Source organism: Lepidochelys kempii, chromosome 6 (genome assembly GCF_965140265.1).
Source record: "Lepidochelys kempii isolate rLepKem1 chromosome 6, rLepKem1.hap2, whole genome shotgun sequence".
Lineage (NCBI taxonomy): Eukaryota > Metazoa > Chordata > Testudines > Cheloniidae > Lepidochelys > Lepidochelys kempii.
In genome coordinates, this window is record NC_133261.1 from 118,146,741 (window position 1) to 118,167,328 (window position 20,588).

Genomic DNA, 20,588 nt, shown 5'->3' on the forward strand with positions numbered 1-20,588 from the left:
GTTTTAAAGCATTGCTTTTCATATTACTGTGCACCTTAATATGTGCATTAAACCTCAGTAGCAGATATTCCTCTGGGTCCAACCTTAGCCTCTATATTCAAAACTCAGCAAATAATAAGAGTAGGAGGATAGATGTGGATTTTACTCCCAAACTGTGGTATCCAGATGTTGATACAATAGAATGATTTTTGAAGTCAATGCACATCTTGTTTGTCAAGATACAACTCTTCAAAAATGAGCATCAGAACAACACTCCTATTGAGCAAACATACCATATTGTTCCTATTTGCACTAAAATTACATGATTTAATAGAAAGATCTTGTTCATGTTATGCAGTTTACAGAAGCTATCTACACTTATAGATAATCAGTGGAACAATACTATGTAAAACACCATTTGCCTGATTAGAAATGCCCTCCATTTTAGAAACAAAGAAGGCTCTAAATTACAGATTTTGTCCACTACAACCAATCACACAAAAAAGCAACCAAAATCAAACATTCCTACGAATCAAGAGATGAAGGAATCAGAAATTTGCAAGAATGCATCATAAAAGATGGGATATGCAAGGATTTTTTGGGGGGATTTATTTACAGCAAATATATTACAATAAAAAAGCTGAACATGGCTCATATTGTGGTTGTGTAAAAGAAGATACATATGCTTACACTGAACAGTTGTAATTCTCTTAGCACTAACTGAATCAAATGTGTAGACTCAATACAAAAATAAAAAGTAGTACTGGGCAAAGGACACATTAACAGCATACATCTGTGGACAAGAGTTTCAATACAATCCAAAAAGAATACAGACAAGCGATCAGGATGGCAAGAACTTTTTAGATGAACATGTAGCCCACAACATAAGGCTGTCTGGCACCATTTAAGATCTGCTGTATTGAACACAGTGTCTTTAAAAGAATGTCATACAAGATTAAGACACAGAAAATGCAATTATCCTGGTGAACAATCTTGTTACTTTCTTTATTCCTCTTTCATATTTTATTCCCACAATAGTAATGTGTGTTAGAGAGGCTTCATGGCAGACAAATACAATGCAACAGCCGGAGGGTTTTGCCTGTCAAAGTGACTTGCAGCAAGAGACATCTATGCTTTATACAGATATGTATCTCACGTGGGTTCAAAGATCTAAGAACAACACATGCTGAAGCCTTATAATCTCTCTTCATTATCATTAGAATCCTGAATAAAGCAGGGTCCAAATTACTCCAAGGGAATCCAGGCTACAATACAGCAAAACGTCTTCTGCAAGGTCACTATGATACATTAACAGTAGTAAACAGAGTTAATGCTACGTTAACCTTTTTACATTTTCATAAGTGGTTATAAAAACAGAAACTAGCATCTTCTAATCTGTTTACATTTCCTGAGCTTAGTTAAATCACAAAGGAAGGAAACTTATAAAAATCCCAGCTAGTCACCAGCAAATTAAACATGTATGCAACTGGTTTGAAAATCTTTATATTCTCCCTATTTGACACAACGGCCCTTCCCTTTTCATTTAGGCTCCTATACAAGGGTATATAGAGTTAAATTCACTAGCAATGCTGGGATGCTATGGAACTGTTGGGCTTTTTGTCCTCTCTAAGTGCCTTTATGGTAGATTGTGAGATAGCATGTTCTGACTGAATCTTATGAGAGCACCCAAAACCCCTGCAAGTATTTTCCCCTCCTAAATGGAGAAGCACCCTTTGCCTCCAGTTTGGAAAATAAAGCTTCCAGAAACCCAACCCATTACTGAAATTCTCATTTCCCATTTGTCTGTTTTGAGTGTAGTGGACTCCACTGTGCTCCCCAGTCTAATGAGCCACTGCCCTGGCAGCTGGTTTAGTATTCCACTGGGGGTGGGTGGGAGGGGCGTAAAAAAACTATGAAAATCTACACCGAAAAATGTGAGAGAGAATCTCAGCAATAAATAACTCATCTTAGTGGCTTCTTCAAGAGCCAACACTACACCTTTGAGACAAGAGGGTATTCTATCCTCCGGGAGTCAATACGCATGTTTATTTCTGGTGTATAAAATAATTTGTGCCTTGGAGTAAAATCCAGATTTTGAGAATATACTGGGAACAATACTGCTCTTGGGCAGAGTGCTGCAATATTCAAATTCAACCTAACTGGCCTAGGTAGGTATACCATAGATTTGCAGAGGCATAATGCACCTGGGTTGGTATTTTTAAAATTATTATGATGTAACAGCGTGATTTTGCATTCTGGTGCAGAAAGAAAAGGTTTAACTCCATAACTTAATTCTCAGAGCAGCATTTGTGTAGTTACCAAAGCACCAGAAAACATCTGTAGCTTTTCTTATAGAGTACCAGCTTTTCCCATAAGAATTACACTAAGTCTCCTCTTTCCAACCGCACAAATCTTTCCAAAGCCCATTAATTTTGCTACCCAAACTCTGCAACAGCACATGCCGTCTCACAGCCATTGCAGAAACAGGGCTCAAAAATATCGAGCAGACACATACTAGCCAAAGCATTACATTGACTAGCCAAGCCAATATTAAAATTGTGTCCCAATGAAGCCCTGTGTGGGATCAAGGACCTGCTGCTCATCTTACCTCTCCCCTCCCTCCACCCCCTTTTACTGGCTGTCAGGAGGGAAGGTCAAGTGTCTCTGCCCTCTTTAATGTCACTGGAAGTCTGGACAGCACTGTTTCCGTCTCTGTCAGCCCAGCTGGTGGTGATCAAAGGAGCTGCTCAATCTCCTTCTCCTCGGGCTCCTGGGAGAAGCACCAACATCCAACTTCCCTTTCCGTGTGTGAGGCACATTTTTCCAGCTCCCCAGTCAGAGCTGAGGGAAGAGGAGGATGGTGTTTCTGTGATGAGTGTTCTGCCTAATAATAAATGGGGTGCTTCTCACCAGTGTGGGAGAGAGTAGATTCAAACTCTGACCTGTAGCAGCCCTGCTCAGGGAAGACTGTTTTGCTAAGAGATGTGTAACCCTAACCTTCCCTGAGCTGGGCTGGGTCTGGCAGATGGTGCAGCTTCCTTGACCGTCAACAGCCAGGTGAGAAAGACAAAAATGTCAGAACTCCATTGGCTCCCAAAATCATTAAGGTGTTGATCCAAAGCATATTAATGTCCACCGGAGTCTTTCCGCAGACTTCAGTGAGCTTTGGATCAGGCCCTAAAGGTGAGGGCAGAGGGAGGTCAGGGTTGATGGAGTTGAATCTGCCAACACCAGGCCTGATTTTATCCCACAGAGCTAGAATTCAGATGAGTTGTTCTATTTTGGGATCAGACAGCGTGTTGAAGTGTTAGTGTGTTGAAGTGTAGGATTTCAGAGGCCTGAGTCCTGGCAATAATGCTGTTAGTTACTGTATAAAACGAAAGTCAAGCTGAGCCAATCAGGTTGCCCTATGGGTGACCTTTAATTTACCAATAAAAAAGTTAAATAAATTAAATTAAACTTCAGTCAAATCAGAAACTAGCTTATTTACACAAAAAGCTCAGCTTTTTTCTTCTTTTTTTTTTATTTAAAAACCCCTAGACCTTTAGAGATAGGCTGTTCTCTGTGTGGCTGCAACACAGAGCAAGTCTGGTCCCTAACCCAGCCAGAATGCGGCAGGTCACTAACAGTAGCAATAGTCACCCTACTGCACCAACCTCCACCATCACATCCATAGCAGTCCTGTGACACCACAGCAGCATAGTCATGCAGAGTCACCGGAATGAATTTGGCCACAGCAGTGTCTCCTGCTCTCCCTATAGATGCTTTGCCTTTATCCAACCATTTTTTCCACAAATACTTCTTCAGCATTTACAGAGCAGTAGAAACCACCCTTCTGTGACAATGTTCTCTTCTACTGTCAGCATCTCTTGAGGAACACACGACTTTATTATTAATGTACGTAAGCACATATTTAGCTTCTGAGGATTAATTTAATTTAAAGAGATACTGCCATAGAATTATATCTTTTCCCTTAATTTATTTACTTTTGGAAGAGTATCAAGTAGGGAAGCTTGTATACAATGGCAGAGTCACATTAATAATAAAGATTAGATTATCCATTTTTCTCATTATAGCATTATGAGAGAATTAACACCGGTATAGTTCAAAGATGTATGTGGAGGTTTTACTTACTTTATAATTTATTCCTCTTCTATACGTTACTTTTCAGTAGCATGCCTGAAGCAGGATCAAATGAGAGACATGTAGTTTCTAACCACAACATACTCTGCATACAGGCTATTTTTCTTTGTTCTCTGGAAACATTACTTCCATTAATTCCTTCCTCAAAACATGATCCAAAAAAAATTTCAAGTACAATAAACCCAAACTTTATTGCTGGGTTATAGGTCAATGTAAACTGACCAGAATCAACACTCAACTAAAATTCGCTTTACAAAAGTCAGGATTGTTCAGTTACGTCTGCAGATCACAGACAGCTTCTTTCACCATTCATAAAGTCATTGGAATCACAAATTACTACATCTCCTTTGGAAGCAAACAGGACTAATAAGCGTCATCATCGTCCATATCACAGCCGTAATCTGAAACATATAGAGAAAAAGGTTTATAGAAAAGAAAATGTTCCCAAGAATAAGAAAAGTGCAATGAAAATATTACAGCTGTCAAACTATAAATTCAAGCAGTCTCTATGCTGTGTAACAAGTTGGTATGTTTTTAATTAACCAAACAACAAACTCATACATTTTCTTAAGGCTAAGGAGAAAATCTGCTATATGCTCTCCTTAATGAACTCAAAAATACTTGTGAGCCTACATGTATATGTCTAGCACTGCACTTATTAAGAAAGGCTCTTTATGGAGCCTTAGGACCCTAATTTCACGGAGACTTGGCACATAGATATGCGAAATATTCAGCTTAGTTTAGAGGCTAAAGAGATCAAACTTGATTGTCAAAAGTAAATTGGAACATGGAGGTAGATAATCATGCCCCCTTGTAATGCACATTGCCATTTAACTAAACATGAGCGCCAAGAAAAAAATGAATTTGTTTAAATCATTGAAGGATTTCTAAACAGAACCTACCCAGACTCATAGGCAGCTCCAGAACACCCTTCTGTGCCCAAAGATTCCCAAGAAGCAAAATGTCACCCAACAACAAACTTCAACTAGGACATCTGGCTTCAGAAGTCCTGGATCCAGTAGTACTACAAACAGAAACTCTTAGTGTATGTCTACACTGGAATTATAACCCATGGCAGGCTCATGTCAGCTGACTCAAGGCAGAGGCTACAGGGATGTTTAACTGCCATATAAACTTCTGGGCTCAGGCTGGCGCCCAGGCTCTAGGACCCTGTGAGAGGAGAGGGTTGCAGAGCTCAGGTTGCAGCCTGAGCCAGAACGTCTACACCACAATTAAATAGCCCAGCAGCCCGAGCCCGAGTCAGCTGCAGTATAGACATACCCTAAATGGCCAGTTGTGCCTCTTTGCCAATCATTACCCAGAATCCTTTCTGTGTACAGCTATTTAAGAGCAGTGCGGATTTCTGAGGTCTAGGGAAAAAACAAGACATTTGTACGTGCTTCTGTATAAACCAATTTCTTTTCTGCATATTTCACAAATTAACCAGACAAAAATCTCCTTGTTGCAAAATGGACCCTAACTTTTACTATTATATGTGACTGTTTAGTAAATTTAATCTTTATCTTCCACCATCAGTGGGAGGAGATGTGGTGCAGGGTTTCATGCAGAGACACAAGCTAATGAATGCTCTGCAGAAAAAACAAATGTAATCCAAAGTGATTTGTACAGAAAGGGCTAAGTTCATCACCTGAATCTCCTGCAGTTCCCCTCCACTTATCAGGGAGGTCTAAGACCCACGAGTAGACAAACAAAACAGTTCTTTTGCTGGCAGTACATTCTGAACACCTCAATTTTAATTCTGGCAACATTCCTAATTTATTTTTCTTAATAATGCAAATACTCAGCTCTTTCAGCTGCAGTAGAGAACCAGAGAGAGGGTAGTGCAATGTTCTCAGAATGCTTTAAAAATAGTAACACAAAGGAGAAAAAATGCTCAGTGACCTTTAAACTACTTTGCGGGCTTTATTACTACTATTTTTAAACACAGATCCACCCACCCAGATGGGTGCACTTTCTTGGGAACATAATCCTAATAATAAACACTAGTGACAAAGTATTTTTCCTTTGGTTCAGAAATTATTTTCCAGTCAGAAATCAACCTAAAAGCAACACATTCCTTTATGATCAATCCATAGATATTACAAAAAAGCTTCATCAAAGTCTGCAGCTGAAGTAACAGTGATGGGGAGGCTTGAACAATAAATCAATGCTCCAGCACAAACCTTCTTCCCACTTTGCTTTAGCGTATTGCATCATTCTATTTTAAGATAATTTTTGCATACATCCGAAGATTAAAATGTAAGAGGAAGTTTCAAATAAAGAATCAATCCAGCCTTGTCCAACTATGAAATACCACTGCAGAGAGGGTATCAATGTTTCCTGTCAATACAGAAACCTGCTTAAATGATGGCTTCTAGTTGAGAGTCACAAGGGGGGTTTAGGTACCTAACTGCCATTTAGGCATGCAAGTCCAATATTTACATTCTCAAAAATCCCGCTCAAGCTGCTGCCTAGCCCTGTAGGGGCCTAGGCTTCCACTGGTAAAATCCCCTAGACACCTACATTTCTGCATGCACATAGCCACCTCAGTCTTGACACCACTGAGCAACTTGCTGCCTAAGCTCCAGCAGGATTCACAAACTAGGCGTTCACCACCTATCATGCTGGGGGGCCAGCTTGGTAGATGTGCTCAGAGGCTGCCTTGGAGCACATCTACCAGATTGGGCCCCATGCAAACCATAGCCAGAGAAGTCGGTGGTGATGCTTCCCCGCCCCCCCCCCCCCTTTTTATGTAATAACCCAGCAGTTACAGCACTCACACAGCATGTGGGAGACTCAGGTTCAAATCCCCACTCTGCCTGATGTGGAGCGGGGACCTGAATGCAAGTCTTGCACCTCCCAGGTTAGAGCCCTAACCACTGGTTTATAGAGTCATACACACACCTTCTCTGGCACAATGAATATATAATTATTTATACAAAGTGGCACAGCTTGAGATTGAGAGATACCCACTCCAGAACAGCTCATAACCCAGTGGTTGGGGCAAACACCTGAGATGTAGGAAACCCACCATTCAAGCCCCTGTTCCAAATAAGGCAGCATGGGTATCGGAACACAGGTTTTCCACATCCCGGGTCCACGCTCTAACATGAGGCCATTGGGGGTAAGCAACACCACCTCCTCCTCAGTTTTTCTTGAAGAAAGGACTGTCCTAGCTTACGCATCCATAAGTCCACGCCAGGGTTCATGGCTGTGAATCCGGAGTGGAGGTAGGCGTCCATCTCCCTTTGAGTGGCAGGGCTTAGGCCCCACCCTTCTCGTCAGCATTTCCTGCTGGCTAGCTTAGGCAGCTCCCTGCTCAGGGTGCTGGCTTCTGTGAAACCCCTTTTTTAGGCCCCTCACTGTCCCTGTGCATCATACAGGGAGCCTAGCTGCCTAACTCGGGGTCGTGAATTCCACTTGGTAGCAGGACAATGTAGGCACTGTGATGCTCAGCCTAAGTCCTCTTTGTGAATCCCACCCACAGACCTTAATACACACGTGGTTTAGTGAATAGAATACACTGGCTGTGATTCCCGTTTCACAATATGTTTGGTAAAGTCCTCACTTTTCATGACATTTAACCCAGAGATGATGTTTGAAGACTCATCTAATACTGAGGGCTTGTCTACTACACCTGAGAGTTATTCCAGAATAAGGCAGAAAGTGAATTTAAAGTGGAGTAGCTATTCGGGAATAACCCGTGTGTAGACAAGCCAGTATCCTACAGCTAGGATCCCAGGATTTTATTATGGGAAGCCCTCCAGGAAGTTGCACTGTGGCATTAAGGGGTAAATCCTGCTTCTTGCTGCTGGAGTATGTGAGCCTCTAGGAGGACTCCTGCATGGTAGGAATTAGGGGGCAGGGGTGAAGAGACTGAGCAGAGGGATCTTTACATCCAGAGTGCTGCAGTGACACAGATCACCAGCCAGAACTGTTAAAGAAAAATGTAATTTGGATATCAAGTTTTTACTGAAAGCAAATAAAAAGATTTATTTACTGAAGTAAGAATCACCGTGAGCCAAAGCCTTGCTCTTGGTGTCTGACATGTTTAGCTGTTTGCTAAAGTTACCTTTTCATTATTAAAGAAAAAGCACTTTTAAATGTATGCTAAATTATCCTGTACGTGGGGTTAAAACCCCCAGCAGTGAGGAGGGGCCTGTGCAAGCTCACTGCACCACCTAAGCCTCACCCAGGGGCTGTGCAGGGGATGGATGGACAGAGAAGCCGTGCAGGGATACCTGTGACCCCTGCCCCAGACACGCTGTGGAAAGGATCTCCATACCAGCCCTGCACAGTCCAGCATCACACCGATTAGCACTGTTCTAATCATACCCATCACCACTTTGGGTGTTCACATTTCATCTGGTACCTCAAGTTAGCACTGCTGTGGCCTTTTTTTCAAAAATAGCTAATATTTTTTATTTCTCCAATAGCTCTTTAAGAATAAAGCAGCGGTTCTCAAACTGTGGGTTGGGACCCCAAAGTGGGTCTAACGCCAGGGCTGGCATTAGACTTACTGGGGCCCAGGGCCAAAGCCCAAGCCTGAAGACTTCAGCCCTTGGTGGCAGGGCTAAGGGTTACAGGCCCCTCGCCTGGGGCTGAAGACCTTGGGCTATGGCTTTGGCCCCAGGGTGGGCTCAGGCTTTGTTCCCCGCTCCTGGGGTCATGTAGTATTTTTTGTTGTCAGAAAGGGATCGTGATGCAATGAAGTTTGAGAACCCCTAGAATAAAGAGTCCTTTACAAAGAACAGAAGTTGGTCTGGTAATTTCTGCGTCTTCACAATTGTGCACAGTCAATAGGTCGCACTATCTAAAATCAAGACCTACCATTTCCTCCCATTAACTGAAGTGCACTCATGCAGTGATCATCCTCTTCTTCTATTTCTTCTTCCTCAACTTCTTCCTCATGGTTATATGATACCGGTCCACTCTCTACCAGAACATTCTCTGGTTTTTCAAGCTCTGGCCCTTCTGTCTGTGAAACTGGAAAGGTTACCTGTGAACAAGAGAGGGGGATACTAAAGTATACCATTCCTTGTAGCCAACTCTTTTCCCTTAAAATCTCCAAATGAAAGGGTCAGAGCAGCTGGCACTATTGTCCTCTAACAAAGCCAAAGCCCAGCCTAAGAAGCTTAACACTTCTGGGGAACATTCAACGTCCACGGTGGAAAGTACTGTGAATGTGCACGAGAAAGAAATGTTCAGATTTCAAGTATTTCAAAGCCCCGCAAATACTCAAAGTGAAACAGTCAAATAGAGTGAAAGAAAAACACAACCCTCTCACAAGTGCAAGGTAAAACTAGCTTAAGGTGCTTTCGCAGAGCTCTGTGGGGAAGCTTGCAGAGTTTTCCTTCATTATGTTTGGTTCAGATAAGGGCTATTACACAGTGGCACCGCTATTATCACTTTAATGAGAGCAAAATGCACTCTGATATCAGAAAAAAATGATGTGTATTAGTTTTGACAGATCAGGCTGGATTTTCTCGGAGCAGAACCCAGAGCGTGACAATAATTCTCATTAGACAACACTGTTAATAGTGTAATAGAATAACACATTAGCTACACAAACTGGCACCTCTAGGTTATCAGAACAGTGGGTTGGGAACTGGTGGCTCCAAGAGCACATGCCAAGGGTCTACAAAGAGCTGACTGTTCACATCGTGCTGTCTAAACTTTTTCAGAGATGAGAAGTCTCTCTTATTGCTGCTAAGGCCTGCAATTCAGCAAGGCTTGGCAGGAAATGGTTTCCTCATCTGGTGAAGAATTTTGAGATTTTCAACATTTTTCCCATTCAGCACAGGGATGAATCCAAAACAGAGAGAGGGACCCATGCCAGAGCAACCAATTGCCTGGTGGTCAGGGAACTCACCTGGGAAGTGCTCTGCCACGTTTCGAGGAGGGACTTGAACTCAAGTCTCCCACATTTCAGGTGAGTACCTTGACCACCAGGCTTACTGGCTATTCTGAGGTCAGGCTTTCAATCTCTCTTGTTGGAGGTGTTCCACTTTGCATCAATAATTCAACAGAAATTGGAGCAGGGACTTGAACCTGGGTATCCCACATCCCAGGTGAATGCCCTGATGACTGGGCTAAGATGTCCTCTGGGAATGGGACAGCGAGGCAATACCTCCAGGGTAGGAGAGGGTAAAAAGACCTAGCAGCTGGGAAGAAATTCCAAGGAGCAGAGATGGGGACCAAGCATCAGGAAAGCACATGCAGTAGAAGATGAGGATTAGGCAACAAGGAGGCATTTGTAGAGATGATGAGAAGGAGAAAGGGGGGTAAAGTGGGAAAAGAGCATGAGCAATGGAGCAAGCAGGGAGGGAGGAAAACCCAGCAGGGAGATGGAGACCAAAGGAAAAGCAAAAGACGACACTGTCGCTTGTGTCTGAGCTGTGGAAAGTAGTAGCCACGTGAAATTGGCTTCAGTTCCCTGATTCAGCACCACCGGACCCTAAGCCAGAGCAGGAGGGGCCTTGCTCTAATTGAGGTTACTGGAATACTTCCCCCTGCAGCCGTGGAGCTCAGCCCTTCCAGGCCCCTCCCTCTTCTCCCATTTACAGAGGGGAAGCTGGTAGAGGAGGTAGCTATGCTGTCTCCAGCAACTCTGTGATGCTGGATTTTCTCTTTTGCCCAGAGGATATCTCCAGAGAATCTGGCACAGTATGATTAACTCTTGCAGAACTGAGAATGTATATATTACTTGCCACTAGTCATCACCAGGAAAGACTGAAAAGATTGGGACTGTTTACATTCGAAAGAAGATGAATAAGAGGGGACATATTAGAAGTATGTAAAATAATGTATGGTATGGAGAAGTCAGACTGGGAACTTCTATTCTTCCTGTCTCTTTAAACCAGAAGGGGACATTCAAATGAATTAAAAGGCAGCAAATTCAAAACTGATAAAAGGAAACACTCCTTCACACAGTGTGCAATTAAACTGGGGAACTTATTGCCACATCAGGCCATTAAGACCAAAACCATAGCAAGATTCAGAAAGGCATTAGCTATTTATATGAATAACAAGAATATCCAGAGTTATAATAGTTAATGTTAAACCACTTTGGAGGGGATATTAAGCACTAGGCTTAAGCCAAAGTAGAGGTTAGGAGGAAGATTTTTTGCACCTTCTGAATTATCCAGTGCAGGCTGCTCCTGGAGACAGGATCTGATTCAGCATGGCAATTCCTCTCTTATTTGTGCTACAGTAACTCTTAGGGGCCCCAAACAAAATCAGAGCCCCATTGTTCTAGGCACTGTATGACATTGTAACGGAAAACCCCTATCCCAAAAATCTCACCATCTAATTACTCAAATATCAAATTCCACCCAAACCTGTGAGAAATCAAGCTGATCACACAGGCAAACTAAGGATTCCATCTTAGATTTTCTAAGGGCTTGTCTACACTTACAGCAGTGCAGCTGCGCGGCTCTGGTGCTTAGTGAAGATGCGCCCTATGCCAATAGGAGATCTTCTCCTATCAGTATAGGTACTCCTCCTCCCCAATAAGCCCTCCTGTCAACATAGCACCATGTGCACCAGGAGTTTGGTCGGTATAACTGCGTCGCTCAGGGCTGTGGATTATATAAATTTCATTAGACTGAAGTACGTCTGTAGTGTAGACCAGGACAAAGTCACCGAAGAGATTCCTCCAATAGCTCATTGATTGGTTTCTGCACGCCCATTATTTTTAACAGGGACTGGGTACCCAAATCACAGAGAAAACAATCTCTATGTAGAAATAAATCTTACTGTTATTTAGATTTGAATTCCTTTCCTTTCAGTTTATCATGTTTCACCCATCACCACTTTTCCCATACAGAATTATCAAACGGACAACTCCTAAGGTTTTAGGCAAGAGAAATAATAGACAATAGTTTCAGGAAAAACATCGTCTTAATTTATACTAATTTTTATGCTAAAAGTTTCCATCTGCTCTAAAAATTTTCACTAAAGAATGGATGAATATAAAGGAGCTACAACTGATTCATTGTTTATTAAAATTGCACCATCCTAATTAAAATATGACCTTCTTCTAATTATCATGTCCATTTCCAGGCTGTTACAGCGCTAAAAATGTGCAGGTTTTTCTAATGAGCACAGCATAAAAAGTGAAAATGTATTTCCCCAGGCATTATATCAAACTGTTTCTTAAAATAATGTTTTAACCTTTTTAAAACTAGGGTGTCAAACAAATTCCTTTCACCAAACTTCCTGAATCAGTCTCCAGAAAATTTGAACTTTAGTATGGCTTTTAAACTCACATATTTTTTATGGGGTTGTGGAAACATGTTAAATGATCAAAGTTAACTAGAAAATTTTCAAAATGGTGTCAGATTTCACAGTTATATAAAAAAAGATGAATGGCTGACTCAGTTTGTAAATTAGTAATATAGATTTTACATTGTTATGTAACAGTTTAGTCTCTGAATATGGACAACAATTTTAATTTACTGTACTTGTATACACATGTGTAAACATATTTCACAAAGACAGAGTGTAAAGGAGGAGAACATAAGAATGACCCTACTGGGTCAGACCAAAGGTCCATCTAGCCCAGTATCTTGTCTTCCGACAATGGCCAATGCCAGGTGCCCCAGAGGGAATGAACAGGTAATCATCAGGTGATCCATTCCCTGTCACTCATTCCTAGCTTCTAGCAAACAGAGGCTAGGGACACCATCCCTGCCCATCCTGGCCAACTGCTATTGATGGACCTATCCTCCATGAATGTATCTAGTTCTTTTTTGAACCCTGTTATAGTCTTGGCCTTCACAACATCCTCTGGCAAAGAGTTCCACAGGTTGACTGTACATTGTGTGAAGAAATACTTCCTTTTTTTTGTTTTAAACCTGCTGCCTATTAATTTCATTTGGTAACCCCTAGTTCTTGTGTTCTGAGAAGGAAGTAAATAACACTTCCTTATTTACTTTCTTCCAGTCATGATTTTATATACCTCTATCATGTCCCTTCTTAGTCGTCTCTTTTCCAAGCTGAAAAGTCCCAATCTTGTTAATCTCTCCTCATAAGGAAGCTGTTCCATACCCCTAATAATTTTTGTTGCCCTTTTCTGAACCGTTTCCAATTCCAATATATCTCTTTGAGATGGGGTGACCACATCTGCACACAGTATTCAAGATGTGGGTGTACCATGGATTTATATAGAGGCAATATGATATTTTCTGTCTTATTATCTATCACTTTCTTAATGACTCCCAACATTCTGTTCGCGTTTTTGACAGCCGCTGCACATTGAGTGGATGTTTTCAGAGAACTGTCCACAATGACTCCAAGATCTCTTTCTTGAGACCCCATCATTTTATATGTATACTTGGGATTATGTTTTCCAAATGTGCATTACTTTGCATTTATCAACATTGAATTTCATCTGCCATTTTGTTGCCCAGTCACCCAGTTTTGAGAGATCCTTTTTCTAGCTCTTTGCAGTCTGCCAGGGACTTAACTATATTGAGTAGTTTTGTATCATCTGCAAATTTTATCATCTCACTGTTTACCCCTTTTTCCAGATGATTTATGAATATGTTGAATAGGACTGGTCCTAGTACAGACCCCTGGGGGACACCACTACTTACCTCTCTCCATTCTGAAAACTGACCATTTATTCCTACCCTTTGTTTCCTATCTTTTAACCAGTTACCAATCCATGAAAGGACCTTCCCTCTTATCCCATAAAAGCTTACTTTGCTTAAGAGCCTTTGGTGAGGGACCTTGTCAAAGGCTTTCTAAAAATACACTATATCCACCGTACCCCCCCCTTGTCCCTTTGTTCACCCCCTCAAAGAATTCTAGCTGATTGGTGAGGCATGATTTCCCTTTAAAAAAACCATGTTGACTCTTCCCCAACAAATTATGTTCATCTATGTGTCTGACAATTTTGTTCTTTACTATAGTTTCAACCAGTTTGCCCAGTACTGAAGTCAGGCTTACCAGCCTGTAAATGCCGGGATCACCTCTGGAGCCCTTTTTAAAAATTGGGGTCACATTAGCTATCCTCCAGTCATTTGGTACAGACGTTGATTTAAATGATAGGTTACAGATTACAGTTAGTTGTTCTGCAATTTTCTATTTGAGTTCCTTCAGAACTCTTGGGTGAATGCCATCTGGTCCTGGTCACTTATTACTGTTCAGTTTACCAATTTGTTCCAAAATCTCCTCTAATGACACCTCAATCTGGGACACTTCCTCATATTTGTCACCTAAAAAGAATGGCTCAGGTTTGGGAATCTCCCTCACATCCTCAGCTGTGTAGACCGATGCAAAGAATTTATTTAGTTTCTCCACAATAGCCTTATCGTCCTTGAGTGTTTGTTTAGCATCTCGATTATCTCGTGGCCCCACTAAGTGGTTAGCAGGCTTCCTGCTTCTGATGTACTTACACAATTTTTTGCTATTACTTTTTGAGTCTTTGGCTAGCTGTTCTTCAAATTCTTTTTTGGCCTTCCTAATTATATTTTTACACTTCATTTGGCAGAGTTTATGCTCCTTTCTATTTTCCTCATTGGGATTTATCTTCCACTTTTTAAAGGATGCCTTTTTGCCTCTCACTGCTTCTTTTACTTTGTTGTTTAGCCAGAGTGGCACTTTTTTGGTTCTCTCACACTTTTTTTAATTTCGGGTTACAATTAAGTTGAGCCTCTATTATGGTGTCTTTAAAAAGTTTCCATGCAGCTTTAAGGGATTTCATTTTTGGCGCTATACCCTTTAATTTCTGTTTTACTAACCTCCTCATTTTTGTGTAGTTCTCCTTTCTGAAATTAAATGCTACTGTGTTGGGCTGCTGTGGTGTTTTCCCCCTCACAGGGATGTTAAATTTAATTAAATTATGGTCAGTATTACCAAGGAGTCCAGCTATATTCACCTTTTGGACCAGATCCTGTGCTCTACTTAGGACTAAATCAGGAATTGCCTCTCCTCTTGTGGGTTCCAGGACTAGCAGTCATTTAAGGTGTCAAGAAACTTTATCTCTGCATCCCGTCCTGAGGTGACATGTACACAGTCAATATGGGGATAGTTGAAAACTCTCATTATTATTGAGTTTTTTATCTTAATAGCCTCTCTAATCTCCCTGAGCATTTCACAGTCACTATCACCATCCTGGTCAGGTGGTCAGTAATATATCCCTACTGCTATATTCTTATTATTGGAGCATGGAATTACTATCTATAGAGATCTTATGGTACAGTTTGGAGGAGTTAGTGACAGCAATCACGACTCACATTTTGGTAGAGAGAGAGAACGCGTGCATGTGTGAGAGAGAGAGAATTACCAAAATGAGTATCGTGAATATGGTCACATAATTATTAAAAAGAAAAGGAGTACTTGTGGCACCTTAGAGACTAACCAATGTATTTGAGCATGAGCTTTTGTGAGCTACAGCTCACTTCTCACGAAAGCTCATGCTCAAATACATTGGTTAGTCTCTAAGGTGCCACAAGTACTCCTTTTCTTTTTGCGAATACAGACTAACACGGCTGTTACTCTGAAACATAATTATTAACAACTCGTCCTCTGCAATATTACAATCTCAAACCAAAATACATAAATATTAAGTTTAATTATTTAGGTTTCAGAGTAACAGCCGTGTTAATCTGTATTCGCAAAAAGAAAAGGAGTACTTGTGGCACCTTAGAGACTAACCAATTTATTAGAGCATAAGCTTTCGTGAGCTACAGCTCAGTTCATCGGATGCATACTGTGGAAAGTGTAGAGGATCTTTTTATATACACACAAAGCATGAAAAAATACCTCCTCCCACCCCGCTCTCCTGCTGGTAATAGCTTATCTAAAGTGATCACTCTCCTTACAATGTGTATGATAATCAAGTTGGGCCATTTCCAGCACAAATCCAGGGTTTAACAAGAACATCTGAGGGGGGGGGGGGTAGGGAAAAACAAGGGGAAATAGGTTACCTTGCATAATGACTTAGCCACTCCCAGTCTCTATTCAAGCCTAAGTTAATTGTATCCAATTTGCAAATGAATTCCAATTCAACAGTTTCTCGCTGGAGTCTGGATTTGAAGTTTTTTTGTTGTAATATAGCAACTTTCATGTCTGTAATCGGGTGACCAGAGAGACTGAAGTGTTCTCCGACTGGTTTATGAATGTTATAATTCTTGACATCTGATTTGTGTCCATTTATTCTTTTACGTAGAGACTGTCCAGTTTGACCAATGTACATGGCAGAGGGGCATTGCTGGGGGTGAGCTGTCACTTCTTCCTCTGCCCCAGGAGCAGACAAGGGAGGGAAACAGGACATCAGAATTACAATTCTCTCCCTGGCTACCTGCTTGCTCCATGGGGGAAGTCATCTACCACTGGTCCTCAACAGGAGTTGATTACTTCCTCCTGTGTGCCAGTTCAGCTCTGCTGGATAATACAGTGAGGGAGTAGGGACAATGCTGCTTACTCCCTGCCACTGCTCTCTTACTCAATTTGTTTGTTTTTTAGAAGCATATGGATGTTATTTCCCCTCTCCCCAAACTGGAATTCCTGTTGAATATATTAAATATGAATAGTTACCTGGTTTATTGAGAGGTTTGTGTTCACAGTTTCACTTACTCTTCCATTCGGAATCCCTATTTTTGTAAAAGCAAATAATTCCAACTGGAAAACAGAGGGCATCATCTTTGCAATGATCCCACTTATTGCTTCTGGCCTGATCAGAGGGACCAATCCTGATCTCTTTGACTCGGAATTTACATTCCCATAACAGATATCAGAATCCGGTCCACTAAGGTTTGTGATAGTTGCCATAATCAATGTTAAGTATTGGATTATGAGTTAAGTCAATTTTCAGATTGCAGTTGTGTAGAAGGGTTCTGGGAGAGGTGGTAAACTTCACATACCTCTTCAGTTGCAGCCTTTTTAGCTAGTTGTGTAGAAATCAAGGGTCTTAATCTGGAAAGAAGAAAAAAGGCGTTGGTGATTATTAGAAAAGTTATATTGTAAATGTAAAAACACAAGGTCAGTTTGACACAGACTGCAGTCACTTGTTCTCTGGCCAAGAGAACAAGTTTGCTAATGTCATCACACTATGTATTTATTTTATCCTTTCAATTTAAAAATATAAAAGAAAGTCTATGCACAAGCCTTACACACAGTTTAACATTAATTAATATTTACATTCAGTAAAACTATCACCTAGCAACTCAATACAATAAAGGATGGTCTAGACATGAAAGTTGATTCGGAATAAGGTAGGGTGTGTTTTTAAAGAGGTTTAGCTATTCCTGATTAACTCCATGTGTGAATGCTCTTATCCCAAAATAATAGTGTCTTATTTTGAATACATTTAATCCATTTCCAAAGTGGATTAATCTTATTTGGAATACAATTAATCAGGAATTATTAATTTAGGAACAGCTAATCAGAAGAACTCCCCATGTAGACAAGCCCTTAGAAAAAAGGCAAGCTAATAAGCACAACAGTAAAACTCCATCCCATACTCCACCCAAAGCCCTTCTTAGCTCTCCCCAAAGGCCCTATAAAATAGATTACTTTTGCCACATGTTCTGAAGGCCAAAAAATTTCTACCCATTGCTGGCCCCTCCCTCTTTTCTGTTATAGTGAGAAGGACAGATTCAGTGAGCCAGATTCTGTTCCTAATTACACCAGTGTAAATCTGGAATCACTTCCCTTTATTTCAGTGAGGTGATTCCAGATTTACACTGATGTATCGAGATTACATCAGTATGGTTTTAACATCTTATATCTAATCTTGAACTAGACAACAGCAAAAAACAAAAGGATCCTACATGAGCTGAAAGAAAGAAATCCTGGAAGCTGAACTTGAGCATATTTTTAAAAGTATTGCATAGCTGGGGAAAGGACCGCAGACACACATTTGGAGATCAGTCTGTATTATTTTGCCACTCAAGTGCTAAGTGTTGTCATTGCGAGTCATTTCAAATCCTGTTTCCTTATTGCTATGAACACTGTTCTCAACTGAGTTCTGGTTGCTTTGTGTCCCCTCTCTTCACCCAGGTATACCCAGCTATAGAGAATGGTTTGCCTGGTACCTAAATTCTGCTCACACAGGTTCCCGGGCATACCTCTGAATGAAGTCTAAGTTTCATTCACAGAGATGTACACCTCCAGAGCTAAGCTTTCATTTAGAGTAAGATGCTTCTTTCCCTCTATTCAGCCACTGATTCTGGCATTCTTTAGCATACAAACAAAGAAGTTGTTCTCCAATTTAAAAAAAGACACTAAATCTGACTATTCTACAGTAGGAAGCAAAACCCCAGAGAATGAGTGGAGAGTTTTAGTCTTCATTATCTGATAGAGAAGAAAATATTAAAATTCAAGAGACAGGCGTTCAGCTAAGAGTCTTCTTTGCAGCGCTTCAGCACATTTTCAGGATACTTGAACATCTGGGGCAGTCCAAAGTGAACTTGTTTTCAGTGCATCCAACCAAGCTGATGTTTGGGCAACATTTCAAAGGCAGAGTCTATGCGCTTGCACCTACAGAGTGATTTGGAATACAACGGTATTCTTTTACAACTATTGTCTGTTGCACTTCATGATTACCAACATCATCATGGAAGAAGATGATACCATTAACCCAGAGAATGTATTTACTCCCTGTAAGTCCCAATGGATCCTTCGACACACAGAGAAAACATTTGAAGGCACAGATACGAATCTTACTCTGTGTCCGACTTCCTCTTTATGCTGCCCCACCTGAGTTATACAACTTTCCTAATATCTGAATATGTGTATTATACTGTTAATCATGGTTTTCTAATACAGAGTACCAATTTAGATGCACACACGCATGAGAATGCAGTAACAATATCAATAGGCTAGATAAATGAAGGTTGCTGGTAAAATATCTGTTACCCTGTATTCACATACTTGAAAAGCAGTAGATATTAAAGCTCTCTATTTGAAAACAGTGTGATTATTGCAATTAACACTCTATCCAAAAATTAGATTTGTTGCCACGTTATTGAGTGACAACATGCCCCCCAAGAATACCCTGAAGCCTTGCCCCTCCCCAGTTAGAACAAGCTATAAAATAAGCCCAGAAGGCACTCAGAATGTTCTGGCCTTTGTTTCAGAGGCAATAATGCATGCGCTTACACTGAACAATACAATCACTGCTACGCTAAGTACACAGTAAATATTCAAGTGTCATTTTAATTACAAATGTTCCCATAATGAAGAAAAAAGGATTCTGACTTGTGAAATCCCTATTTGTAAACTACAACCCTAAACATAAGGAGCCATTCTATTGCACTTTACAACAACGAGAGACTACGTACTCCACAGGCTGTATTCCTCTACTATGTTAGTGTTCAGAAAGCATGTTTATTTCTCAGTAGTAGAAGTACTGCAGTTCTCAGAGCAAGCCAAAAATAATACAGAAAAAACATATATATGAAGTACTGGAAAGACACTGGGCCTGATTCTCCTCTTCCTTCCACTGATCTTACAGTAGTGGGACTCCCCTGACTTCAGCAGAGTTAATCCCAATTTAAGCAAGAGGACCAGGCTCATTAATTAGTATGTATGATCAACAAACACCAGCAGTGAAAAGTGGAGAACTAAAACCATCACACACAGAGATACATTGTGTCAACTTATTTTCCTAAGAGGATAACTTCTTCAATTAAAAAAAAAGTAATTTTGTCTCTTGGCTGGTGATGTCATTATCTCCACAGAGACCCCTAACTATTACTGTACAGAGCACTGAAAAAAGATTTTACAGTGTTTTTTTTTTTTAAATGCCCTGATGCCCTGACCTCCTTAAAACAGAGCAGCTGCTGCCACACCAACCATATGGAACAATAAATTACTGGCTGCCATGGCTACAGATACTGGCTCCTTCTGCAGTCTGATTTAACCAGGGAAGGCTAGAATATTGTAGTGTGCCATCACTGAAGAACAGAGCTGTTTCTGAGGCTTGAGTGGGATAGGGCATTAATGCTCAAATGAGCAGCTTCACAAAAAGAGGACAGCCAAAGTCCTTTATGCCACTTTCAACATGCATGTACCCCCATCAACACGACTACCTCCCCATCTATCCCAGCTCATCAGACTTGCTGAACACTGCGCTTTTGCTGAGCAGAAGAAATACTCTGAATTAGGAGCTGTTTTGTCTCATATGTTTTGTATCATTTCCTGGGTTAAGACGCATTGTGATATACAGCATGATTCTGTTTAAAATATAATACTTTGACAAAAATGAAATGGCTCTCATGATCTTTCTAAATGCTTCTGTAATCATTCATCATTTACTGTATCTTCTGGTTTTATACATTTGCATTATGAACTATGAAACTGACAGAATTAAATATATTAAAAATAAACCACAAAACAAGCAATGTTGTGAATGGTAAAGCAAACCTACAAAAGGAAAAAGATGTACAAACGCCAAGTGCAACATACAGGTTTCAAGCTAATTTTGAAAAATTATTCATATGTTCCAGTCAACC

General features: G+C 40.7%; 1 protein-coding gene across 4 annotated transcripts in view; it reads right to left on the minus strand.

The window, feature by feature from the left end:
• Positions 1–547: 547 nt before the first annotated feature.
• The window catches only part of BRF1 (BRF1 general transcription factor IIIB subunit), a 237,048-nt gene continuing 217,007 nt past the window's right edge, over positions 548–20,588 (minus strand). For 2 of the 4 annotated variants that reach the window (XM_073349848.1, XM_073349847.1), the window contains 3 exons: positions 16,995–17,046; positions 8,953–9,121; positions 2,254–4,523 (listed from right to left, as the gene is read on the minus strand). In XM_073349848.1, coding sequence (XP_073205949.1) covers positions 4,486–4,523; positions 8,953–9,121; positions 16,995–17,046 — 259 coding nt within the window. In that variant the 3' untranslated portion in view covers positions 2,254–4,485. Of the gene's footprint in view, positions 1,278–2,253; positions 4,524–8,952; positions 9,122–16,994; positions 17,047–20,588 lie in introns of those variants that run through there. The other 2 variants (XR_012159588.1, XM_073349851.1) reach the window with 2 other exon arrangements.